At 40.0% G+C, this 27,706-nt stretch overlaps 1 protein-coding gene across 2 annotated transcripts; it reads left to right on the top strand.

The window, feature by feature from the left end:
* Positions 1-7,398: 7,398 nt before the first annotated feature.
* Positions 7,399-15,113, top strand: UBL4A (ubiquitin like 4A). Of its 2 annotated transcripts, XR_014025625.1 has the most exons (5): positions 7,399-7,535; positions 10,068-10,173; positions 11,571-11,776; positions 13,205-13,472; positions 13,637-15,113. XR_014025625.1 is itself a non-coding variant. In XM_081321225.1 (4 exons), exons 1-4 carry the CDS (start codon positions 7,488-7,490, stop codon positions 13,313-13,315), a joined length of 471 nt encoding a protein of 156 aa, XP_081177351.1. In that variant the 5' UTR covers positions 7,399-7,487; the 3' UTR covers positions 13,316-15,113. The 2 variants fall into 2 exon arrangements, 1 of the variants encoding a protein (XP_081177351.1); XM_081321225.1 differs by having other exon boundaries at positions 13,205-15,113.
* Positions 15,114-27,706: the final 12,593 nt, after the last annotated feature.

Raw genomic sequence — 27,706 nt, 5'->3', positions numbered from 1 at the left:
TTGTGTAATGGAACATAACACCAACTTAAAATGTAAAGCCAACTTAGTAATTAATTGTTTGAGCTGACCAGCTTTTCAAGTACAGCCAGTGTGATTAGTCTAATTTGTCCCTTCTTGTTACACTGGCTTTTAAAGAAAATTTAACAAGCTCATAATAGAGGTAAGTAGGAGGTTGCACATTATTCAGGACAGCAGATTAAATTATATCTTTGTTCCATCCAATTCTTGGCTTCTAACAATATAACTATTACCTACATCTTATAAAACATACTTGCATAGTTGTACTGTACACAAATTACAGTTACCTAAACATCTTGTTTAAAGTTTTAACAAGTTTATAATTCAAAAATCTTCCTTTTCTGTAAACAGTAGCAAAATATCACAGTACTGGACAATACATGTTTGCAGGTTGGGGAAATAAGGATCCGAATATCATATTTTCCGGCGTATAAGACGACTGGGCGTATAAGACGACCCCCCCAACTTTTGAGATGATTTTCAAGATTTTTCGTCTTATACGCCGGAAAATCAGCGAGCCCAGGAAGGCACGCCCTCCCCTCTCACTGTGGAGGAAGCAGGGCAGGCTGGCATCTGGCGGGAGCCGGCAGGGCAGTCCTGCGCACGCGCGCGGTCCCCAGCTCCTAAGGAGTCCTCGGGGAGCCATGGCAGGCACCTCACACTCTTCCCTCTTGAAGCAGCATCGGCGGAGCTGTCCGGCGACAGGCGGGAGCCGGCAGGGCAGTCCTGCGCACGCGCGCACTCCCCGGCTGGTTTTGTTCCTTTGAAGTAAATGAGAATTATGCTCTGGCTAGCTTTACACGTTAGCCATGATTTGTTCAGTAAGCCACACTAGCCTCTGCCTACATAACCTGATTCTGACATTCCTTTCTTGGTGTAAACTGGAATAATTTGGAATGGAGTTCATGTCACTTTTAGACTTATCTATTATAACTTTGAAACAGGGATTATTTCTTTTCAAGCCTCTCACAGAAAATGCATCACTGTTGTTTCCCAGAATGCCAGGATGTACCCTGTACTGAACAGGGCAAACATACACAATCCCTATCATGTGTGGGACAGTCACCCTTGGTCTCTCCTGGGAAAGACCACAGCTCAATAGTCAGATCAGAACATTCAGTTCCCAGGATCTCCAATAATGCTGAGATAATACACAGTTTGCAGCTCTTTGACAGGGAAGTATGTCTTAATTTGCCATAGATAAATGTGATTTCTTTTTCTTAATTGCTAGGACAGTATTCAAGAAGGGCTGGCAGTTCTGGTGAGCAGTAACCGGGTCCACCTCATGGTTAGCTATGTTTACTTTGGCTCAGCCTGTGATTTGAATCCAGCCCTCATGGTGGCAAACCACGGCTTATAATGGGGTGATGTCTATCTAATCATTGGTGGCAGTAGATTGAGTATTTGGCAGTCAGTTTCAGTGTAAATCTAACTCTGCTCCTACTGTCTAGGAATAAAACAAAAACAAGATTCTTTCTATGTTCTTTCCACTATTTCAGCAGGCAAACTGCATTCTATTTAACAGATAAAACATCCCATGGGGTCTTCCATCCAGAGAATTATATGGCAATTATAAGTCAAAATCTAGAGATGGAATGATTTCACTCATTGCACAAGTAACCCAACATTGGCAGTATTCATGTCTTTGGAGTCAAGGTACCAGGCTAAAAGCCAGCAGACTGTGAGTCATAGACCCACCTCAGGCATGAAAGCCAGCTGGGTGACTTTGGGCTAAGTCATTTTCTCTCAGCCCAATTCTATTCACAGAGTGGTTGTTGTGGAGAAAATAGAAGGAGGAAGAAGTATTGTGTATGTTCGCCAGCTTGAATTATTTATAAAAAAATAATAAAAATGGGATCTAAATAAATACGTCCTAAGCCACAATCTAACAAATTATTAAAACCAGCTAACAAATTACTGTATATATAACTATCATTCATTTTCTTCCTGCTCTCTCCCTCTGAGTAGGGCACAGAGAGAAAAAGCCAATGATGAACACAAAGGAAAGGGGTAAACTAATATGAGGGCAAGGTTAATCTATCCTGACAAAGCAACTGGAACGTAATCCTCTCAGCAGGCCTGTGGGTTCATATATGCCTTGGGTGGTGACTCTGTAGGTAGGGAAATTTCCATGAGATAAGATCAGGCTGAGTAATTACTTCCACTTTACAAAAGGTATGACACCCTGTGTAATGGGAGGTGTATAAATTTTAGCTTTAGAACATTATTCTACAACATTAGAGAAGTTAAAACATGCCATATAAACCTATCCCATTTGAAGACAGGATGCAGTGAAGCCTGCAAAAGGCTTTCGCTCTGGTCTACTTAGAACCTTGTATCTTAATATAACGAACATTTCCTAGCAAATGATGTAAAAAAAACAAATGGTAAAGCAGGGGACATGCCAGCAGATGTTTAGCTATCCCACTCTAAACCAATTTTTGAAATATTACCATGGGATCCGATATAGTCTTTGTGCTATTCTCAATTTGGCTAAAGATCGGTAGGTTCATACTAGTTAATTATGATGAAACTTTATTGACAGCTAAATATAATATCCTGCTATACTAAATAGGAAAAAAAAGTTGGTGGTTTGGACTAGAGTAACCTTTTTCCAGCAGTAAATACTAGCGTTCTTCACCTTCTGCTTTCTTTTCACAAACATCTGTGAAGAAATCCTTGAGGATATGGCTAATTGCACTAATAAGAATTCAGTTGAGTCTGTCCCAGCCTCCTCCTCCTCCTCATTTAATCCATATGATAATTAGCTCGGTGGAGCAATAGACAGAAGCAGCTCCGGGTGGTAAGATGCAAGTCTGCTTATTAAATCTGGTCCCTTTAGAGATCAACCAGCTGGGAAAAAATAGATGTGTGAGATTCTTAGGTCCCTTAGTAGAATATTTACTAGAAATTGACATGGGATTTATGCCAATATCTTTGTTGACAAAGTTCCTTATTTATATATTGCTGTATTTTTCCCAAAAGGAAAAGAATGTGCTAGCAGGTTTTAAACATTCCCTAAATTTTCACATCTTCGATACTATCAGCAGCACTTGGAATATTCAGTGTGAAAAAAACTTAAGAGCATATAGGAAAATCACAACTAGCTACAGTGATCAGCCTCCAGCTGTATATGTTCCAGGCAATGCTAACAAGCTCTGCAGCAGAATATTACATAGCAGATGTCCCTAGTAGAAAGTCTTCTGGGGCACACTGTTTTTTTCAAATCCTATCAAGCAACTGCATGAGGTAGAATTGGCAACATTTGGGGCCAGATGGTTCATTTGTTGTAGGTACTCTCACAAAATGGCTGTCACAATTTCCATGCATATTTTCTCATAAAATTCTCATTTATCAGAAAAATTAATGAGCTTAATGTCTTCTCTTACTTCCTTGGATGCCCTCTGCTGCCCTAGATTATCTTTTTTTTATTAAAGAGTTTTACAAAAACAAAATTTTACAATATATCCCCAAATCCCTCCCACCCCAAACCCACCCACTTCCCCCCCCCACTTCCCAGAGCTAAATACAGGATTATAGTTACAATAATCATATTCTAAATAAAAATTATGCATAATATACAATTAACCAAATTCATAATGCGCTTTAACTCTCTTTTAACATAACTACAAACAATGTACCAATAACCAATAATAGATTATCTTTTGATCTTTTTCTGGGCAGACAAGCACAGTTGGGAATGAAATTAATATGGGGATGACACTAGCCCTCAAACCGATGCTAGAAGATTGGCACTTTGGGGCATGTTCCCTTCCCATGTATTTCTAACTACAATAAACATTTTAATAATAAAAATAAAATCAGATGGGCAGAAATCCTATTGATAGAGATTACCCATAGGAGGCTTAAGGACGATTGGAGGAAGCTACCTCACACGTCTCTTACTTTTGGGATCACCTCCATCTTTAATCTTTACAATAAAAAAAATGATTCTCAACACTCAGTGTTTCTCATTCAGCAAGATCCAGATTCATCTTGCCTCATGAAACAAGTTTCTCATTCTTATTAGGGCAAAGAGCTCCTATACTTTCTGCTCAGTTTGGTTTTGAGGAGAAACCTCAGACCTGGGAGTTGGATAAGAACTACCCATGGTAATTGGCCTATGCCATAATTTCCCGAGACTCTGGATAGAGGAATTAGCCACCCTCCATATTTCCTGAGAAATACTTTAAGAAAGGAGGTAGGGATTTCTCCTCTTTTTTGTCCCAACATAATATATAATATGCTTTTTTAAAAAAAATGACTTCAACTTCACCTTCAGCTACCTTGAGTAACAAAAACATGGAAAGACCCAAATTGAAATAAAGCATACATCAGGCCTGACAGCATATCTACGTACCTTAGATTCAGAGCATCTCTACATAAAATCTGAACTGTTTCACCATATTAACGTTCTGATGCATATAGCTGGGAGATTCTTCTTGCCTCTCTTTGCTAGGATTAAATGGATATAGAGATATTTTTTTTAATCTGGCAATAAATATTGTGTACCTGTGAAAAAGACTTTCACAAAAAGACTGTGAAAAAAGACTGGGGCTGACTGAACAATCAAATGTTAAGCGGAGCCATATTTATTACTTCAGCTCCTTCTCCATAGAATATTGCTGCTATCAGAGTATCAGTGTAAGCTCTCATCCTTCCTTTGACAGGGAAGTAAAAGCGGATTTTGAATCCTTGCCTCTAAAATGAAAAGTTGGCTGGAGACTCTATGGCTTTTCCTTTCTGAGAACAGTACAGTATGTTGTGATAGAAACTAACTCATAGCATCAGTCTTTATTCACCAATATTTTTGATGGCTGCTACTGTATAAGTGGGAGAGTATTGTTATGTATATAATGAAGTAAAAAAGCTGTTCCGTATAGGGGGATAATCTGGCTTTCTATAACTGGAAGACGATGTTGCATGGATTCTGCAGTTTGATCTTATTCTCTATGATGTATTATTCAAAATTATGTGTTTTCACCCTTCTATCCTTGGCTCAATGAATATAGGAGTTATTAATCAATTTACCAATGAATGGATGAACCTTTATTATCAAAGTACAACATATGTACAGTGAGATTGGCTGAGCCTCCCTTCATGCCCCCCCCCTGCCACAACTCACAGTGACAACAAACCCACCATCTTGTTACACCATGTAAGCTAATTGCACAACGCGCCAGCCCCGCAACTCTATCATACATAGTTATTTCCCATTCAGGAGCCTGACAGCCCATGGATAGAAACTGTTTTTCAGCCTGTTGGTGCGGCTGGGTATATCTATATCTCCTACCTAATGGTAGGAGAGTAAAAAGGTACCGACCAGGGTGTGAGTCATCCCTGAGAATTTTCCTCACTCTTCCAAGGCAGCGGGCCCTGGCGATGTCATCCAGTCGTATCATGGGACAACTCACGATGTTTTGTGCTGTGCTCACCACCCTCTGTAGTATCTTCCTATCTGCGGTTGTCAAGCCAGCATACCAAACCACAATACAGTGTGAGAGGACACTTTCTATAGTAGACCAGTAAAAGAAGGTCATCAGTCATTGTTCTATCCTGTTCTTCTGCAAGACCCTGAGGAAGTGGATGCAGCCATTGTATTTCTCTGCATGGTATGATTTGTATATAAATGTCTATGACTCACTGAATTACATTAGACAATCAGGAAAGAAACTTAAACAATTCCGACACAGAAAAAGTTAGCTATTTTTAAGTGACATTGAAGTTAGCATAAATTCATTCTGGTGATTTTGTTCTATTAATGTAACCAAAGCAACAGTAGATCTAACATTCTGTGAACTGGGTGGATCTACATAGGATACTTTGTTCCATCAAACTAAAATGGAATGCCCCTCTTAATATAGGGAATCTGGAAAAATCAAAATTAGCTCAAGTTATTAGCAAGAAAGAATATATAACATACAAAAGAAAAAACCAAATCACTGACCCAAATAATTTTGTTAAAAAACATATAACTTATTCTACAGTATAATAGATAAAAGTAATTGCGGATCAGGCGGTAGAGAACTATTGCAAATATCCTCTTCTTGGGTAAGGTATTTGAGGGGATAGTGTCAGATTATTTATTCTTGGAAGGTATGAATTATTGAGACTCATTTTAGACAAATTTCAAGCTGGATTTTGGCATTAAAAACTGCCTTAGGTGTTTGGACAGATGATCTACTCTGGGGAAAGATGGAGAATGTAACTATCCGTTCTACTGAGCTTCATGTGGCTTCTGATAGCATCAACTATGGAATCCTGTGGAGTTAAGAGCTGGAGTCGAAGTACTGTTCTTCAATTTTCCACCTGTATCCAGTCAGCTCTAGAGGGTGGCTTTAGAGTACTTTTACCAGGCCTTTTAACTAGGGGGAATGCCAGAAAGTTCTGATTTAACACACACGCTCTTCAGCATCTATGGAAGCCACTAGGTAAGGATATCAGGAGATTTGGGTTGTGTACTACCAATGTGCTGATGACACTTGAATCTGATTTTCTGTCATCAAAATCAGGCGAGCCACTACAGTATGGGACTATGGTTTCTAGCCTGGGGCCTTAACTACTACTAGATAAACAGGGTCTCACAGGTAGTAAACTATATCTCAAAAATTCTTATGCATTGAATCATTTTTAGCTCTAGTTCTAAAAATAAAGAGGGCTACTGGGGATAGCCATCTAACACTTTTGTGTGTCATCATTATGCTCTTTTCTAGATAGTATTTTTTGGGGAAATGGACGACCAAATAATATATTTGCTTCTTTGATTTCTTGGATAAAGGAAATCTAAATATCCTAGGCATCACATGAAAAGAGAGTAACAATTTTACTACTTTCTTTGCATTTTTCCCATTAACTCCTATATACTAGTTCTCACGTTGTTCCACATGTGGCAGATTTTTTTAAATTGTCCAAGCTAAAATCCGAAATTTCATTAACATCTTCGGAACGCTACCTGGGGCTTAATATAAAGGCGATTCTCCATCTTAATGTTCTACTCTCCGCTTTACAGCATTCTCACCGTACAAGCAACCCTCTAGCGCAGGGGTAGGCAACCTCGGCTCTTTTATGACTCATGGACTTCAACTCCCAGAATTCCTGAGTCAGCTATGCTGACTCAGGAATTCTGGGAGTTGAAGTCCATGAGTCATAAAAGAGCCGAGGTTGCCTACCCCTGCTCTAGCGCTATTACTTCCTCTCTATAGTTAATCACTTCGGAGACATACTCTCCTTTAGGAAAGGGTTGGCTTTTCCACTTTCCGGTCGGCTGAACGCTCTCGGAAGTTCTATTTCCGACCATAGAGACGTCCCCTCTGCCTGCCGTATCTCTATGCTACCCTGACGTAGAGACAGGAGGCCGGAATGCGTTGCGTTGATCCCCCTACTGGACCGCTCTGTTTTTGGTTGTTCCTCTAGCTGTCTATGATTCTCTTAAAGGAGCCGCTTGGCTTCCAGAGCTGCGGGGTCCCGAGATGTTACTTACGGTGAAGGCGCTCCAGGGCCGGGAATGCAGCCTCCAGGTAGCCCTTTCTTTCTTTCCGGGGCCGAGGTGGCAGCGGATCGGCGCTGGGGTTCTCCCGAGGGTAGAGGGAGGGGGCTTCCTGGAGGGTCCGGCCGGACTGGGAGCGAGCCTCTCCTTGGCCCTTGTTGGGCCGGGCAGGTAGGGCGACGGAGGTAGGCGGGCCCCTTCGGAGCAGTTCTGGGCCTCGATCCTTTTTCCTCCGCTCATCCCTTTTCCGAGGATTCCTTGGGTGCTTCCTGGGAGGAGAGCAGACCCTCCCTGACCCTCCTCCAGGAGCCTTTCCTTCCCAAGGTTTATCTCAGAGCAGTTTGGCCCGAGCTGCTAACGACCTGGTGGATTAAAAATTAAATTAAATTAAAAATCTCACAAGACCCCCCCCCCACAGACAACACACACCCTCACCCACACACACACACCCCAGGCACCCAAGGGAGGAAGAAGGCAGGCTGGGCTGGATTTGCGGGTTGGATGACATTAATGCATTACCTACTTTACACCCTGCACCTCAGGCCTGCAAAGGGATGAGCCCCCCACATCCTATCCCCCACCCTTGTCAACCAGATATGCTGGTGAATCCACGCTCTGCTTTGTGTTGCCCAGAAGCAGCAGGCACTGAAAGGCCAATGTTTCTAAAGAGGATAGGCAGCCATTATGACTACTAGCCAGTGATAGCCACTGGAAGTTTTTAAGAAGAGACTGGACAGGCTTTTGTCCAAAATGGTATAGGGTTTCCTGCTTGAGCAGGGGGTTGGACTAGACTAGGGGGTCTTCAAACCTGGCCCTTTTATGACTTGTGGACCTCAACTCCCAGAATTCCTCAGCCAGGCACGCTGGCTGAGGAATTCTGGAAGTTGAAGTCCACAAGTCATAAAAGGGCCAAGTTTGAAGACCCTTGGACTAGATGACCACTAAGGTCCCTTCCAACTACTATTACTATTTCTTCTTCTTCTTCTTCTTCTAATTCTTCTTCTTCTTCTTCTTCTTCTTCTTCTTCTTCTTCTTCTTCTCCTCCTCCTCCTCCTCCTCCTCCTTCTTCTTCTTCCTATTATTATTATTATTATTTCAGCTTATATAGCTGGTCATCTCAAATACCGGACTGGGAGCCTACAGTAATTAAAAATAGAGTAACAGTATTACACACACATAATCCATGAGTTTGAAATCACATTTACATATCTTATTTCATCTCCTTGGAGATCGGTAAATTCAAACTCCATACTTTTCCATGAACTGGGTTCTGAATCTCTTGTAAACTCCGCTCTTATCAAGTAGAGTAGAGGACTTTAGAGTCTGTCATTGTTTAAAACAGAGGAAAAGCACTCTCTTCCTTACCATGCTTAAGTAAAATTGTTAAGGGAGTTTATACAACCTAATACTTGGGTCAGGTCCAAATTTGCTTACTTTTAGCCAGCCAGTTGCAGTTTGCATTTTCACAGTTTTAATCAAGCTTGAGCACAGAGTATTTCATACTGAAATATTCAAACATTAAATTTTTGTAGTATTCTTTGCCTAAGAATTTCATGTGTAGGTTCTTTGTTGTTCTTGCTCCAGTTGTTTAATGGAAGGCCATATCTATTTGCTGTCAACAAATTGGAGATTTAGAGGGAGCAGAAGAGAGCCAGAGGTTAAATGCAGCAATGTTTCCAATATTTAATGAGCAATGAAGTTTTATCCATAAATTTCCAAATCATAATTTGCATTTTCTCCCACAGAGGGGACATAACCAGGGGCTTAAGTTGAAAAGCACCAATAATATTTAACAGATATCAGATTTACTCTACAGAAAATGTCCATACTGAAAAAAAGTTGCATTTGCTAATTTTCTGTGCACTAACCTCAACTGTATGAGCAGGGAAAATGTACTAGACTAGCTGCTGAAAGATAGGTATCCTTAGGTATGTATTGCTAGGGACATCACCCTGCCAACAAAAGTGCGTATAGTCAAGGCCATGGTTTTCCCAGTTGCAATGTATGGCTGTGAAAGTTGGACCATGTTGAGCACCAAAGAATTGAGGCCTTTGAACTATGGTGCTGGAGAAGACTCCTGCAAGTCCCTTGGACTGCAGGGCAATCAAACTGGTCAGTCCTAGAGGAGATCAACCCTGACTGCTCTTTAGAAGGCCAGATCCTGAAATTGAAACTCAAATACTTTGGCCACCTAATGAGAAGGAAGGACTCACTGGAGAAGAGCCTAATGCTGGGAAAGATTGAGGGCAATAGAAGAAGGGGACGACAGAGAATGAGGTGGCTGGATGGAGTCACTGAAGCAGTAGGCGTGAGCCTAAATGGACTCCGGAAGATGGTAGAGGACAGGAAGGCCTGGAGGAATGTTGTCCATGGGGTCGCGATGGGTTGGACACGACTTCGCAACTAACAACAGCAATATTGCTAGGGTGTCTAGCTGGGGTTGAAAAAACATTTCTCAAATCCCTTTTCAGTTTTTTGATCATAACTTGTATTCTCTGAAATACCAAACTGAGGTACTCTCTTTGAAGGCCTAGTCTCACCTGACCATATTCTTCCTTCTCAGGTCTCCCCTGATGAGCGCATCTCCTCTCTCAAACGTTTGGTCTCAGAAAAGCTGAATGTCCCAGTCTCTCAGCAGCGCTTACTTTTCAAAGGCAAAGCTCTGGCAGGTGGGTGCTGAATGATTAATCATAAGGCAGTTGGTGATGCAGAGAGAGCAGTCAGGCTCATCGAAAGTAGCAGGTTAAAAAAAAGAAAAGCTTTAAAAGACATCAAAAAGAGGAATGAGATCAATAGTTTCTGTGACACCCAGTTTGACAGAAGTATGAACACGGAGAAACTAGCACACAATTCCCCAGGTTTATGTGGGAGTAGCAGCTCCCACTTTCTACCACTCTCAAAAATTTACCAATGCAACTTGTTCTGATAGTTGTTCCGTTCTTTTCCTATAAATGGAGTGTGGCGAAAGAGGTCAAATGATGGCTGTGTTAGTGCAATTGAAGCTCTGCCTCTTTTTTTGTGTTGCATCCATGATGCACATAAAAACCAGGCAGAGTTGGCATGTTACTATCACATCTGCCCTCTTGACTTGCAGTATTTTAACCGTATCCTGTAAACACCTGTAGATTTTACTGTAATGTAATGCCTTAGCAGGAACACGGGTCTATCTTGCTGATCCCTGGCTTATATTGTAGTTTGTAGCAATCCATGCAAACTTTTGATATTTATAAAGTTTTCTGTATTTATAAAAAATATTAAATACCATTTGTGTTGAGGAATGTGTAAGAGAATTGGTGTTTTTAATCTTATTTTCTGTACAAAGTTTTTATCTGTAATAACTAAAACTTTGCTACGTAGCTTGATATTTGCCTTTCTTTCCCTTAAAATCATCCTACTAAGTTGCTCTGATTACACAGTTTCTTGTATCATTCTTTTTAATAAGCAGTTATCTTTATTAATTTTGATCTGTACTGTGCAACAGTGAGTTTTATGGGCTGGCAGCATGTTTCAGAGAAAAGCAGAAGCTTCTCTGATTTGCCAGTTCCAAATGATACTCTGCTGTGTCATTCTGTGTCTGGACGTTTGTGACAGTATGGAAAATATTTTTTCATGAAATATTTACTTCATAATGTCCATTAAGATCTAAGGAGCCTGACCTTTGGAGGTTTATATGCTTTTTGAAATGGAATAATAGCAAATGCCTGCTCTTTTTATAAACTGGGCAAGCAGCTGAGTAAATGCTTTGCTCTTTGACAAAAACTAGCGAGAGTTTCCTGATTCTGTTTTGTTGAAAAGAATTATTATATGGATTTGGAGAACAAACGTTCACTTGTTCAAACACGAGGTCTTATCTAAAATTATAGAAAGTAGATATGATGATTATAGCCTCTGGTCCTCAGAATCTGCAGTTATTAGGTATTAAGCTGCTGTTTTTCTCCACCGACACAGTAATGTAGCCAAGCTTTAAAGATTTATTTATTCAGTGCAGGATGGCTGCTATTAGATCTGCTTTGAATTGATTGCCTTATGCTCCCGTCCACTTAGCAGCCCTTTCCATCTTTCCTAGATGAACACCGTTTGTCCGATTACTCTATTGTACCTGAGTCAAAGCTTAACCTTGTGATCAAGCCTTTGGAGAAGGCATCACCTGAGGATCCTAGCAGCAGAGCTGGCTTCCCACAGACTTCAGCCATCTGGCACATGCTGGCCCAAGTTCTGAGCAGGCATTACAGTGTGACTGATGCTGAGAAAGTGCTGGAGCAGGTGCAGAAGGTAGATTTTCCTTTCTGTTTGGGTGGGGGTGTAAGAGAGAACAGGCAGTTGATCTCTTAACTCTGATGGCATTGTGGAACTCTGTTTGCAGGCATGCCAGCATAACCGCAGTGTAGATATTACATGGGTATTAGAATAGATTTGAAAGGACTCAGCAAATACAGTCCTCTGAGAAGAGAGGTATCAGTCCCAATAGTCCACTGGAAAGCAGGAAAAAAGAATTAGATGGGGCATTATTTGGGATGAGGGAAAGAATTGTAAATAAGGCCAGTAAGTAAATAGGTTCCTTCATACATATAACCTATTGTTGAATTTTATCTTGCATGTTTGCACCAAACCATAATTTCTGGCCTGAGAAGATTATAGTAGCAGGACAGACATACTTTAACTGAGGTCTCCTGTGTTAAAATCTATCACTCTATTTCAAGAATAGCATTATATTTATTTTTTTAGCTTTTTACATAATATAGCAAAGAGGCCATATAGTCATCCATCTTGATATTAAATATTAGAAGAGCTGCTACACAGCAGAAAAATAATCTGTCCCCCTCCTTATTCAGCCTTTAGCAACCTTCTGGTTCTTTTTAACATACTAGAGTAAGACAAAGCAGGCAAGAATTGTCCGCCCAATTCCTCATCAAGCTGCTTCCTCTTTTTATCCAGACGTGAGGTAATAATAATGAGGTAATTGTGGAGCATGAGACAGCTCATACAATGGCAGAGCAATGTTACATTCAGGTTCAGGGTGTTCCAACACAAGAGCATCCACAATATCCAGGTTTTGCTATATGGAAATGAACAAAGCTTATGTTTTGTAAGTACATGCTGCTTACTAAGCACCCGAATTGTGATTACATGACTGTGGGGGAATACTGAAATGATCATAAGTCTGAGGACCGAGGACCATTCATAAGTCGCTTTTTTCAGTGCCGCTGTATCTTCAAATGATCGCTGAACAAATGGTTGTAACTCAACCATTGTATTTCTTGGTGATTTCCCATTTCAGTGCTAACCAAATTCAATCTTGCTTTGTTTTCTAAGGTCAGCCAAAATCAGCTAGGTGCTGCCACCTAGTTGTTCTCAGGGGAGGAAATGCAAAAAATCTTTCCTGGATCATCTTTCCGGGAATTTTAGGATTGGAGCCTCAGTTGCTTTAAATGTATTTGCATTAATGCAGGGCTGCCAAACTGCCGGCCCACAGGCTGGTTGCATCATATGGAGGCCACGCCCGCCCCAGCTCCGGCAATGCGAAAAAAGTCGTAATACGTCGCGACACGTCACGTGATGTGGCGAGTTTGACACCTGTGCCTTAATGCATACACCAATGTGTGTCTGTCTGCCTGCCTGTCTGTTTTTATTTGGAAATGTTTTGGCCGTCGCCCAACAATTTTATTCAGTTCTTTCTCTTCCTTCTCTTCCCTTCTCTAGGATTATGAGCGGAGCCTTCGATTGCTGAGTCTAGATGACATAGAGCGTTTAGCCACACGCTTGCTTCATCCTGAAGTAGCTGAGGCTGTGGAAATGGGTTTTTTGGATTAGCTGCTGAACTGGAGAACTGAGCCCTCTTCATCACTTTGGACAGTAAACCCCTGGGCAGGGCCCAGTTTGGGGCCTAATGCAAGTGATCTCTCTGGACTGCTGTTAAAGGGTCATGAAGCCTATGTAACTTCTCTCCATCAATTAAAAGTGGTGATAGGTGAGATTAATCTGTTCTGTCTAGTATGTTCAACAGAAGTGGGAAAATGGCATTCTTTAGAGAAAATTTGCAGTTGATGATGGCTTTGTTTATATTTTGAATTTCTTGTTTAATCCCAAAGCCTGGTTGCATCTAATAGATTCCTTTTTATTGTTTTATTCAAGGGCTTTTCTGACAACAAAGTTCACCGAAGCTTACAGGCGGGAAATCAAATCTGAATAATATAAATTTGAATTATGACTTTTCAAAATTTTAACATGGAGATTCTCCCAGAATGACTATGTATGAGCTAATTTGATAACGTATGAGCTAATTCTGAGTCCCCTGTTTAATCAGCATTGTTAGATAAGAACACCTTTGTCAAATATTTTAAATTGTTAAATGTTTCAAGAAACAAGACAACTGAATGTTAATCAGATGGCTAAGCAGTGTTTACTGGCAGAGTTCTGCGTATTTTCTGTATGTTTAATATTTCTTAGGTAGATCAATTGAATCCTTGTAGCAGGGTATTCAGCTGCAATCCAGAGCACACTTAAATTTACTGGTTCATTGCCCAAAGCACCCTTCCCCAAATTAAATGCAATCCAGATGGGTGAGGAGGGTTTCAACTTCCAGAATTCCCAATCAACATCAGGAGAGCTCCTAATTTGGGAAAGTTGGGCTCAGGCGTTGTTAGAATAAGGCAGCAGATGTCCCCAGAGAAGCAGATCTACTGCCTTGGCTAAAAGCAAACCCCCTCTATGCCCTCCCCACTTTACCTGGCAGTGTTTTTTATTGCAGATCCCGAAAAGGGGTAGAGTTACAAGTTGATCATGAGCCATACAGAGAAGGATTGTGTCTATGACCCCTTATTTTATGGACATATCCCTATTCCTGAGTTATACAAGGACAGGATTTGGTTAAGTAATTCTTGACTCCAGTGAAAGAAGAAAAAAGCTCTTCTACCGAATTTCTTTGTGTTTGTTTTCTTATTCTTATGGAGATGGTTTAAATGAAGCAGACAAAAGTATGGTATCCAGCCTTCCATGAAAATGTGACTATGATTGCTCTGTAAATCATTGATAAATCAACCTCACTTTTAGAACTATGACTGTTTTAGTAATCTGTCCGTGCCATGCTTGATTTTATACCTCTCAGTAAGGTACCTCCAATGTCGCTTGTTTTTTAAGGTCGGGTCCCAAACGAAAAAGAGAGCTGAGTGTTTTCCACAATGCTGTAATCTCAGCAACATTCAGTACCACAACTTGAAATCGATACAATACAGCAGGAACTGAGCTCTGCTTTTGATTAGAGCAATGGCGCTGGGAGGTGGAAATTGCTCTGCTTCTTCCTGCCACAATATCTAATGTCATTATATGATGCTATGAATGCCTAAATTAGGAAATTACGGGAAATTACGCTGTATCGCAGTTGTGTGCTTTGTGTGTGCATATGTGTGTAAATATTAAAAAGATTCAGGAGTTGTAAGAACTCTTGATTTGTGTATGTGTGGTAAAGGGAAATAGTAACACTTAGTATTCCACCATCCATCATGTATTATGTTTCAACTGCAGGATTGCATGTGGATGATTTGTAAAGTATATAGCTTATTTGGCAGTAGCAGTGGCAATGGCAATTCAGAATATCAACACAGATCTTCGAGCTCTCTGGCCCAGGCTGAGGATTAATTTTATTTTAACTGGGGTTTTACTTATACAGGGATAAATTTAAATTTTTTTTAAACTTGGTTTTTTAACTTTTGTATTTTGGTTTTTAATTACCTTGTAAACCGCCCTGAGTCCTCCGGGAAAGGGCGGTATATAAATGTAATAAAATAAAATAAATAAAATGTCTTCACCTTAGGTTACCACTGTCAAAAGTAGTAGCATTATAATAGTATTAATTATAATCTCAGGTTCGATACTGACTAGTCCTCTACCATCTTCTGGAGTCCCTTTAAGCTCACACCTACTGCTTCAGTGACTCCATCCAGCCACCAGCATCTAGAAAGCCCTAAATTGGGAGAGAAAAAAATCAATTGATAAAGGTGTTGCCTGAACCAGGCTATTGCATTAAGCCAAATATTCCTTTGTTTGGGCATATCCAAACGTATCCAAATATTTGAACTTCTGCTTCCATTAGCCCAGCTAGCATAACCAATGGCAAAGAATATATTAGACTCTTGGTCAGCGGTTCCCAACCTTCTCTATACCCCGCACCCCTAGAACGCTTCTGATATATTCTCGCACCCCTTACAAAAGTTTGAAATAACGGCAACAAATTATGCATATACACTATAATTTTGAAAACCCAAGTTTCCGCACCCCCTGGAATATCATCTCACACCTCCAGGAAGTGCGAGCACCCCTGGTTGGGAACCCCTGCTCTTGGTGCTACTTACTAACCTTTCCACGTATGGAATTTTTCATGACTCTATAACCCTGTGTTATTTTTTGGTTCTTGGAGTTTTGTTTTTTTTAAAGGAAGAGGTATAGTTTGATAAAATAGAAATTGAAGAGAGAGCAAGGTTTTATCAGTTCACTAAGTTACTGTCTGCAAGCAGATAGCTCTTTACTACCTTTCCCCCCAATAATCAGCTTTGGTTTAGTTGCAGCCACACTTTTTCCCTTAATGCAATTCAGCTGCGCAGTCCAATTCATATTGTTTTAATTTTGGTACAGGATTGAGCAGCTGAGGTGTGCAAAGGGAAACATTTATCAAAGCTGCAAGGGTTACCGGTCTTGAGGTATTTCACTGGGTGGATGCGATAAAGAGCTAGAGGCTGGGTGGAAGGCAGGTGGTGCACATAATAAAATTGGGGTGCTCTCTTCTTCCTCAAAGGACCAGTTTTTGGCCTCTGGGCTACCAGATAACTCTCCTATGTAATGGTTAGTTTAATATTATATGACTCACAGTGATTACCTGCTGAAACAAAACAATCTGCTCTGCAGTGTGCTGTGTGCTGTGATTGCTCTGCACTTTGAGATCAGATCTGTGTTGATGGGTTATTCATTTATTTGTATCCTGCCTTTATCATTTTTACATATAACTTAAGGCAGCAAACGTACCCTGCTCATATTTTCCCTACAACAACAAACCGAAAAGGTGAGTTGGGCTGAGAGTGAATAGTCCAAGGACACCCAGCTGGCTTACATGACTATGGCGGGACTAGAACTCAGTCCCTGGTGCATCTACACAGCAGGAATGAAAAACATGGCTGAAAATGTTTGGAGGTAGAGCGTTTGTGTCTTGATTAAAAGTAGAAGCATTTAAAATAATACTCTGAATGGAGCTTACACTTTTTGTTCAGACCTTTCATTGTGCTATGATATAGTTGTATAAGAATTGTGTCCTGCGGGTACTGGGTTCATGAAATCGGAGACAATTTTGTCCTGGGACCAAAAAAGGTGGCTTAAAAATATGATGGGATAATTATAAGTAGCTGCATCTTCAGTTGCACAAGCTGTAGGAGCTTTTCCTGGATTTTGGGAAACCGTGGTATCTATTTTGGAAAACTAACTTTGAATCTAAATTTGGCTCAACCTTTGGAGTTGGGGAGGGGAGTCACAAAAAGATCCTTGATTGTATCCTAAACGCTTATATGCTCAGAGAAAAATTAAAGGCAAAATCCAGCAGTTTAGGTTGTTACACCAATATGGCCCATATTTTAAGAATTTTATTTTGCTGCCAAATCACTCACTCGATGAGGCAGAAAGTCACTTTTTCAAGTCACTTCAAAGTCAAATCCATGGAATCTATAAATTCACTTTCACACATTGTTGTTTGTGTTTCCAGTAAGGACTTGAAAATGTGATCTGCACAGGTCTAACTCTGCAGACAGAATGTATCAACTCACTTCCTGTCAGGCTTAATATATTCTAACATAATTCACACATTTGGTAATAAAGAACTGATTTTAACTGCAACATCTATGAATGACGTTTTTGTGAATGACCATTATAAATATTGCCACAAACAGAACTTGCACAATGTCACATGATTTAAATGCAAACCTTTCCAGCATTTCCTATTATTCATATATTCTGTTTCCCTCAGAAGGGGATTCGTACGTGGATGCTTGTTACCTGAATTATGGTAATGGATGAACAGAGATACCAAAATCAGAAAACTGATATCTTAGAATAATGTGTTTTTTTGGGGGAAATCTTATGAAAATGCTTGGCCTCAAGTGACACAGCATCAAGCAGGGTTGATTCTTGTCATCATCCTAACTAGCTAGAAAAATCAGATGATGAGAAATGGTTTGGCATAGTTCCTAAAATGCCAGGAAGATTTTTATTTTGTTTTTTAATGGCAAAGATTCAGAATGGAAAGTGACAAATGCCTTTTGAAGGTGCTTTCCTGTTAAAAATAACACACATTGGTGTTAAGAGAGAAAACTTATATTCTGTTTTATCCCTAGGTATCAAGGCAGATTTATTTTGAAACATGAAAATGTAAACTACAACAGCTACTGTTTGAAAAATGTAGGTTGGTCTCAAGTGGATTTGGTACCTTGTTTATCTCTCTGCACTTATTCATTCATTGACCTTGTCTTGGTTCACACAGACATAGCCTCCATTTAATTTCTTAGTACATGATCCCAGCATCTCAGGCTAGTTGACAAGGGCATAGAAACCATGGCCAACAGGGACTGAATTGTCATAATTGCCTTCAGTACAGTATTTTATTTCCAAAGGAATTAGTTCGCATATTCAACAGACAAGTTGTCAGACACGGAAAACTCAAGCCACTCATAAGCACTATCATGAAGAAGATAGCAGTCAAGGGAAAACTTAAATTGGTTAGACATTTATGGTACTGCTGCGTTTAAAATGCCTAAAATGCCCTACAAAAATGTAAAATGAAAGCCAGTTTGGTCTAGAGGTTAAAATGCTAGATTAGAATCCAGGAGACAGCAAGTCTAATCCTGCCTTATAAATCAATGACCTTGAGCTGCTCACTCTCTCAACCTTAGGAAGCAGCCAAGGACAAACCACTTCTGAAATCTGGGCAAGAAAAGTGCAGATATTTGTTTTTGTGGTCACCAAGAGTCAAGGTGACTTGAAGGACTATAACAAAATGCAAAATATGATAAAGAGATTCTGCTTTCCAGATTATAGCCTTAAGAAATGTGGAGGGAAGGTTTTTATGATTTGAGGTTTATTGTTTTTACCTTGCGTGCCATGGGTTACATGCTGTTGTTGATGCTATTTGATTTTTATATACTGCCCAGAGTCCCACTGGTGAGATTGACAGGGTTATAGTTAATCTAAATAAATAAAAACAGGTACTACATGGAAGAGACCGGTTTGCTGTCCAAAACAACTGAAAAGATTTAGCTTGACTTAGACATGGCAAACTGTTGAAGCTTATAAGGTTGTGTGTATGGTGTTAGCATTTCAGATAGCTGATATGCTGGACTGTTTCTAGTATTTTTATTATTAGTTTTTAAAACCCCACCTTTACATAAGGCAACAAATGTACCTGATATGCCTGATTTCTATTTTCTCCACAACAACCCTGTGAGGTGGGCTGGGCTGAAAGAGGAACTGGCTCCAAACCACTCATCTGGCTTTCATCCCAAAGGCAAAACTAGAACTCACTCTCTTTGTTTCTAAGGCAGCATCTTTGCCACTACAGCCTTCTGGCTCTCCTTTTCTTAAATCTTTTTTTTTTAAATTTAATCTCTAAATTTTAATCTACTTACTGCACTTTGGAAATATTAGTTTTAAAGTAGAGCGTTATTTATAATGCGTTTAAAACGGTTGGTTCGCCAATTTTGCTGCCTAGTGGAGAAGCAGGATAACAATATGTAATTTTTTAAAAAAAAACATTCAAACGAGTCAAAAAGCCGTATTTTACTGTTTTTGTATTTTAAAGATCTTCTAGCTCAGGGGTCTTCAAACTTGGCCCTTTTATGACTTGTGGACTTCAACTCCCAGAATTCCTCAGCCAGCGTGCTGGCTGAAGAATTCTGGGAGTTGAAGTCCACAAGTCATAAAAGGGCCAAGTTTGAAGACCCCTGTTCTTGCTCTTTTCACCCGCGCGCAGACGCTCCGCTATAGAGCGGATGAAAAACAGCGGTTACTTGACGACGATAGCCTGGATGTAAATGTGAATTTCAAGCGGTACAAAAAGCTTTCGCTCTCCGCCCGACAAGCCGGCATCTCCGGCGAAACCTCCCTTTCCACCCACGTGGCTGGGCTGGGAGGAGCGTCGCAGCGGCATGGCTGTTCCGGGCTCCGGCCTTGCCTTGTATCCAGAAAGGGTACCCGGGATCGTGAGGAAGACCCGCTCGGAGGATGGGTTGGGCAGAGCGGGCGAGAGCGGGATGGAGCCGTGAAAGGAAGAGGGCGGTGGGCTGGATCGGAGGGCTGGGCCGCCGGGGTTCATTTCCCCTCCCCCGAAGACAGTAGCGGTTAGGGCAGGGGTAGGCAACCTCGGCTCTTTTATGACTCATGGACTTCAACTCCCAGAATTCCTGAGCCAGCTATGCTGGCTCAGGAATTCTGGGAGTTGAAGTCCATGAGTCATAAAAGAGCCGAGGTTGCCTACCCCTGGGTTAGGGAAAGCTGCTTTTTACTCAGCAGGGACGATCCCCTCGTTCCCATAAGCCTGCGGATTGCCATCCCTTCGCGGATGAGCGAGGCGTAGAAACTCTTGCTTGCGGGGAAATAAGGCGGGAAAGGCCGGGGCGATGGGTGTCAACAGCGCGTAATCACGGTGTGTCCAAATTTATTTATTTTTATTTATTTTATTTATATACCGCCCTTCTCCCGAAGGACTCAGGGCGGTGAACAGGGCAGATATATAAAAATACAAAAGTTAAAAAAGAATTAAACATGTGCCCAGCTAAAAACAATAAATACATATAATAAAATGAGAATAAAAAATCCCCGCGCGTGTGTACCGTTGAGGTCTGTGCTGAAACGAAATAAAATAATAAAACCTAGGTTGCAATTTAAAAAAGTTTGGCGGGAAGAGAGAGAGATAAACGTCTAGGGGCGGCTGTTCATGACGCTTTCCGAAGCTATGGGCGGGGCAGTGCCCCACCTAAAAGATGGGGACGTTAACGAAAATATTTAATGATATTCTACAGTTTGAATCAACCCCACAAGCTTTTAAAAGCAATAAGTGGAGCTGAGGTCAAACAAGAGGGCCCGTAATGTCCTGGCGTTTTGCCTTTTGGTCTTTTCCATGCGTAAAAATAAAATAAAATGCTCCCTTGAGGAAACTTCAATTCCTGGTGACTACATGGATATGTAGTTTCCTTGGCCATAATATGAAAATAGTTTCTTTTATCATGTTTTACAATGTTTCTTTTTTTTATCTTCTCACACTTGTCTTCAGATGTTTGCCAAACCACTGACTAATTAGTCCAAATATGCTTAGTTTTTATAAACTCCGCTTTCAAAATGGGCATTATTGAACGCATATAGGGATTAGAAGCTGTAACAACTTATTTGTCTACATAGTACAAGGATAATGTTTATTTACTAAGAGGTATAGATTAATAAGTATAAAAATTTTAAACACAACAGAAGAAATGAATGCAATGTTATAAATAAAACAATACAAAAGTTAAAAATAAAAACTAAGGTAAAAACTATCCCCCAACATATCAGGGCAATAAGATAGCAATAATTAAAAGATTTGGAGAAATTCAGGTGTGGGGGAAGAAAAACAGAAAGGAAATCATGTAGGCGCCAGGGTGAATTTTCCCCAAGGAAACAATACAGACATAAAGCTGTAATTAAACAAGTCCTGTCTCTGGTATTCACTTCCTGAGCTTCAGGATGAAAGACTTGGTGAAGTGGTGAATACTGAGATCAGAAGCTGTGAAGAGGCCTAAGTCTATCTCTTGAACTGAGCTTGAAAAACCATTGATTAAAGCGATTAATATACTTCCTTTTTAAAGATGGGGAGAATGTATGATGTGAGAAGATAGTGTGAGAAAGTGGGGAGTTGCCCTATACTCTTTCCTGTATTTTATGTTCCTTATGATTATCTCAACATCAGTGAGCTGAAAATTCCTTTTCCATCATCAACATTGGCCAAGATTGCCTTTGGTTCCCTGGCCCCGGATCCTGAGCCTCGCAAAGGAGGGATCACCAAAGAACTGAATGTGACAGACAACATTTTACATGTGTGAGTGTGGCTCATAGGCTTCCATCTAGAGCACAGGTCTGCAACCCGCGGCTCTGGAGCCGCATGCGGCTCTTTCAGCCGTCTCCTGCGGCTCCTAGTCCTCTGCCATGTGCAGTCAAAAAAAAAAGTGGGACTAAAAAAGTTCAACCAATCAATTCAAATATGCAGGGTAGGTGCATATCTCACCTTGGCTCCACTCTTCAGTCAAACCCTGTTCTGTGCATGCGCACATGTATGCGCATGTGCACACATTTTTTGCGGCTCCCAGTTTTTCCTGGGAGGGAACCGGTTCCGAGTGGCTCTTTCACTGTTTCAGGTTGCTGACCCCTGATCTAGAGCATAAACCCTAGAAGAGGCAGGGGGCATGATCTATCAAGAGAAACAGCCCTGGGGGAACCAGAAGGAGGGGTTTGGCTTCTGCTTCCTTAGTGCAATTTCATGTGTGAGGTTGAGTTTGCCATTATTTCTTGGGTGGATAGAGCTTGCTTTCAGAACAGGACATCATCCTTGGAGACTTGAAAGCAACAGAGTCTGGTGGTCAGGGCTTGTTTGATGAAAGACCCAACATGCTGTAAGGTTTAAAGTAGTGGACTGGGGCTGGAAAGACCCGGGTTCACATTCTTGATCAGCCATAAAACTCTGAGTCTAGGTTGCTATTGGTCAGCTTTACGTATTTTATAGATTTGCCGGGAGGATAAAACTTGAGAGAGGTTATTACATATGTCCCCTTGAATTCCTAGAGGAAGGTGAATTACAAGTGCAAAAAGTAAGGGAAATCAGTAAGGTCTGCACCTTCAGGCAATAAATCTAATGTATGATATTGTAGAAAGTACAGTGTTGGTGTGAGACCAGTCTTATACGTTTAACAATGTGCCATTCGTTATTCTTGTTGCTATTATTTCTAGGCAATGGAGAGCCGAAGAAGCTAGGATCCTGCGTGTTTCCTTTAACTCCTTCTTGGAACACCTCTCCTTGGTGGTGGAAACTATGGATCTATTTGGACCACCCATGGCTTGATAAACTGTTTTACCAGATCATAAAAAATATGGACTTTGTCGGATATTGGACTTAGCCATTCAGTGCTGATTTCAGAGAAGGCATTGGACCGTCCTTTCTTGGAACCAGAATGGGGAAAAAATGTGTACTTGCACTATGGTGCTCAAGAACCTGATAAACCATTGTGCACCAAGAAGTAGGCAAGTTTCGAACTGCTTGGGCCTTCCCCCCCCTCCCCCCCAACCTGATGTTCTCCAGATATGTTAGACTTCAATGTCCACAGGCTACAAGCAGTCTGGTTAAGGTTTTAGGTTGGGAAGATAAATTTTAATGAAAGTTATGTTTATATGATATGTATTTTTATTATATTATCCCATTCATCTTACACCATGCATGTGTTTACTAATAAAGTATTTTTGACTATGGGAGAAAACTGCTGGATAAATGATGTAGTCATAAGCAAAATCTTAAGGAATGTGGGGGAGCGGGCTCCTGAATTACAAGGTTTAGGAACATTTTATTTTATTTATTTATTTTAATTCCATTTATATCCCGCCCTTCTCCGAAGACTCAGGGCGGCTTACAAGCTTAGCAGTAGCCTTCATTCTATGTATATGCCTGCTTATTAGGGCTTTCATACACCCCCCAAGCGGCATTATTACAAAGTCAGCTTAATTGCCCCCAACAATCTGGGTCCTCATTTTACCTACCTCGGAAGGATGGAAGGCTGAGTCAACCTTGACATGATGCAAACCTCAGGGGATGTTGATGCACAGTGTTCAGAAGAGGATACCATGTGTGATCCAGAAATAGAAGCAGGAAAAGCCATCTATTCTTTTCATTAAATATGTCAAGCGGGCAGTGCTGCAAGGCTTATGAATGTATGACGGGTGATTTCTCCAGTAAATGAAATTGACAGAGCTGTGATTGGTTCTTCCATCCAGCTGGTTTGATAGGGCTGTTTTGAAATGTTAACAGGACATTGGTCATCTGACTTTTTCCAAATCAAAGCCAAAATATGTTGGAAACATTAATTTTGTGTTTACTGTTGCTCCCTGGCTGTAATATTTTTTTCCTCCCATATTTACCAATATGAGATTCGTAGTTTTTAACATGAGGAAATCTGCCAATTCCTAATCCCATTTATCTAGGAGTAATCCCAGTTGAATTTAATGGAGTTAAATCCCATGTAAATTTGCACAGAGTTATAACTGACAATGCACCATTTGTACTTTTGCTGAAAGCAACCATCACTTTGCGTAACTCTTTAAGTGAATACATCAATTTTCCCACCAAGTCAATGTGAGACACTACAAAACTGAGCTAGTTTTGTTACAATAATAAAAATATGAACTGACATCGATATGAATGGCAGTCATTGCCAGAAATATTGGAAAAATGCTTTGGGTAATTACTTTCTCAACAGGGGCTCATGACAACAATACATAGATAACAATTGCTTTTATAACACATTCTTTCACCCTCCATAAATCAAGCTGCTGAATCATACAGGGTGCACATGTGGGTATCAGATACTCCCTGTGACAGCCTTCTAGTATAGTACCTGGAAGTTGATTAAACCAACAAAAAAGGATACAGATAACAAGGTGTGGCCCTGCTTTGCTCCGGTTGTTTACACAATGGGGAACACACATGGCTTGATTTTGAGTCACACTTGGCCCATAGCCTTAATTCCAAAACTGCAATTCAGAGTGATAGTGACAATTTGCTGTGTGGAAGGAAATTTAGAAAGTTCAAAGGAGAGAATGACCAGTGGGTCATAAGCTCAGTTTTCAAGGCGGGTTGAATAAATTCACAGCGGACAGATCTATCTTTTTTTGAAAAATGTTGGGATCTTTAATAGTAACAAAGAAAAAGAAAAAAAGTGCAGAAGGAAAAATAATAAGTGACTTCCAAACTTCATCATACTCAGCATAAGCTTATATACGTTTTCACCCCTTTTTAAGGTTACAAATGGAAAAACTCACTCTTTTTCACATATAGCCTAATTTTTATTTACTGTGTAAGCAATCCAGGAATCATCTTTTCAATCCTAGTTCAGCAAAAATTCCATTAGGAGTAGGTCCAGGAATATCAAACAAATTGTGTGTCCCTGGTCAGATAGTCCCACTTTGTACAGTATTGCTTCTTTTTGTCCTACAGAATCTTGACCTTTAAATCATTCGTCTGGCATCAAAGGATTTCATTTTTCATCACTTTCTGGTATTTAAAGAAGCCTTTAGAGTTTTTACCGCCTTTCTTTGTAAATCCCACAGAGGCATCACCCAAAATTTCTCGCAGCTTTTTCACGTCCAGATCTTTTTCTTGATTTGTCTTTTGTAATCTATTCCAGTAATCTGAGTTTTATTGTCTTCCATGCCTTCAAACTATAATGTTATGTCAGGTTAAAGGTTTTTGCTTTTTTTTAATTTTCTCATTGTCTTCTAAAAATTTATCCATTGAAATGTGTATCCTTTCTGAGATGTTAATTATTAATACTTCAATCCATGTAAAAAAACTCTTTAAAATAAGAAAAAGGTATATCATAGCAGGTTTAACCATTTTAGCTCTTTTTTTACCTGGCCCTTTAGTTCCCTCTAGCGTCCATTTGCAACCTTCATCAGGCCTCAGTTACTAATATGTAGTTCAGTTTCAAGTCATTTCTCACAAATATATTATTTAACTATGTAATTTTTCAAATCTTACAGCAAAAATAATATTCCAAATCTCTGGTCTGCCAATCCATTTAAAACTTTCTTTTTTTTTGGTGATAAATTTAGCTGACAAATGTGGTTGGCATCTGAAAAAAGACCACTTTCAACCCTAGTTGAAAGTTGTTTTTAAAAAGTTTGATGAAATTATAGTAGTTGCAAAAATAATCAGATTCAACTAATTGTAGATAAATCAGATGCACAGAAGTTATTTGATCTGAAAGCAGATTTGGTGCAGACTGAAAGAAAGTTTTTACAGAAGTGAGTGGATTGTACATGCCTTCCTGAAATTCAAGCCTGCATTCTTTACAAAGCAGAAAACTGACTGAGTGGAGAGGTGATGAAATGGTTTTCCCCAAGAGGACTGAAGACAATTGGGGAATGGATTTTTCATACTTAACTGGAAAATAACTTCATCTGGATTTTTTGGGAAAGATAGATTGACTTTGGAGAATGGTCTTATTATATTTAACCAGACAGTAATTGATAAGAGATGATATTAAGAAACAAATGTCAATATGTGATCCAAGATGAATCAGTGTTAACTATTGGGATAATTTGGGATAGATAAGAAGCCATGGCAAACTTTCTTTTTACAATAACCTTATTAACGGTTTTGAAATTTTAATCTTGCCTTTTTCATTATTGTTCTACTGTTGACTATTTTGCCATTAATATAGTAGATAGATGACAGCTTAATAATCTACAAATAGACTTATTAGTTTAAAAATTTGGGGGGCCTGTTTCACAAGGAGTGGGAACTAATATTGCTGTAATACTTTTATCAGTATTCAACTAGAGGGGATTATATGTGTATGTGTGTTTTTAATGCATGTTTGCTTTGTGTATTTTAACTGTTTTTATAAAATTAAATATATTTCAAAAAAATCTTTTTTTTGCCAATAGTATATAATTGTTAATTCTTTAGTCTCTATTTAAAATTCCTTAAATCTGAAGAAGAAAGTAAAACTCACCAGGCGTCAAGTTCAGCTCACCATTTTGAAGATCTCTAATATCCATAAAGTACTGTAATTAAAATGAATATTTCCGAAAGTGATTGAAAAGTGAGAAAGATTGGCTTTCTGTCCTTCTGAAAGGCTCTGCCACTGTTAAGAACAAAGGTGTTGTTTCCCTCAGCTCCTGGTGCTCAAATCTGTGGCTGTTTTACAGTCTTCACAAGAAGCTGCTATTCAAAGCACTCTTGGATGATCTGATCTTCTTATCTGGAGAAATTCTAAGAACTAATCTACTTACCAGTCTTTTGTTCTATAGAGTGGTCATCATCTCTGTTGGTTTGTGAAGACATCTTCAGTCATCTATGATTCACGCCAGAAACCAGTGGATAGGTCTATCAAAAATATTGAACCTGAAGGCTCCATGTTATGTTCAGATTGAGGCAGTATGCTTTCAAACAACAGCACTGCTACTGTAGATGCATATGTATCTGTCTCCTGCTTGTCAGCATCCCAGAAATATCTGCTTGGCTGCTATGAAAAATCAAGCTCATTCAGATGAATTTTGGCCTGATTCAGTAGAACTTTTTAAAAGTTTAACAACGTATATAGTGCCCATCTGGCAATACAATGGCTATAGGTGGTGAACAATGACTCAGAACCAAACCACAATATAGGTAATCAGAAACCACAAAATAAATGTGTACCACCTAAGAACATTCCCTTACTAGTCTGAACAGTGGAATCAAATGGATTAGCCAAGAGGGCTTGCTTCACTTCCTGGCCCAAAAGCCTGGCAGAACAACCAGTTCTGCAATGCTTTACAAAATGATTGTTGCCTTCTAGATCTCTGAGGGAATATAATTCTACAAGTAGACACTTTGACAGAGAAGACCCAAGTCCTAGCTCCTGCCATATGGCACGCTTTAATAGATGGGATCTGATGGCTCCGTTGAGATGTGCAACTGGAGGCAGGCAGTGTTGCAAATAACCTGTGCCTGTGCCCTGCAGGGCATTTATAGGAGACAATCAAATGCATCTGGAAGCCAATGAACTTCTCAGAGCAGTGGTACTACATCAGTGTAATGTAAAATGGACAAAACTGCCTATCTCATGGCATTTGGGACCATCTGAAGTGTCCAAATGCTTTTCAGGATAGAACCGAGTAATATATGTTACAATAATACTATCAGGTCTCTGTCGCTGTTTAACACCTGCATGAAGCCATTGGGGTAGTCATACATCAACACGATAAGAGGCATTATCAGTGTAACAATTAGACATCTCTGCCCCAAGTGATGCTATTGAGGTTCTTTCGCACTGTCCACTTCATCACAACTCAACAACAAACTCTTTCCACAGAACCAGGCAAGATCATCTCTCAGAGACCTCCATAGGCTCTTTACAACTAGATTCCAACTCTGAGCAAATCCAAGCAAGTATA

The sequence above is a fragment of the Vipera berus genome (assembly GCF_964194415.1).
Source record: "Vipera berus genome assembly, chromosome: 2".
Taxonomy (NCBI): Eukaryota; Metazoa; Chordata; class Lepidosauria; order Squamata; family Viperidae; genus Vipera; species Vipera berus.
The sequence above is the reverse complement of the archived record's forward strand: the minus strand, read 5'-3'. Positions and strand labels throughout refer to the sequence as shown.

Coding starts and splice junctions, on each gene's coding strand:
- UBL4A (XM_081321225.1), top strand. CDS start 7,488: ATGTTACTTACGGTGAAGGCGCTCCAGGGCCGGGAATGCAGCCTCCAG. Junction 7,536..10,067: donor GCCGGGAATGCAGCCTCCAG/GTAGCCCTTTCT, acceptor CTTCCTTCTCAG/GTCTCCCCTGATGAGCGCAT. Junction 11,777..13,204: donor TGCTGGAGCAGGTGCAGAAG/GTAGATTTTCCT, acceptor TCCCTTCTCTAG/GATTATGAGCGGAGCCTTCG.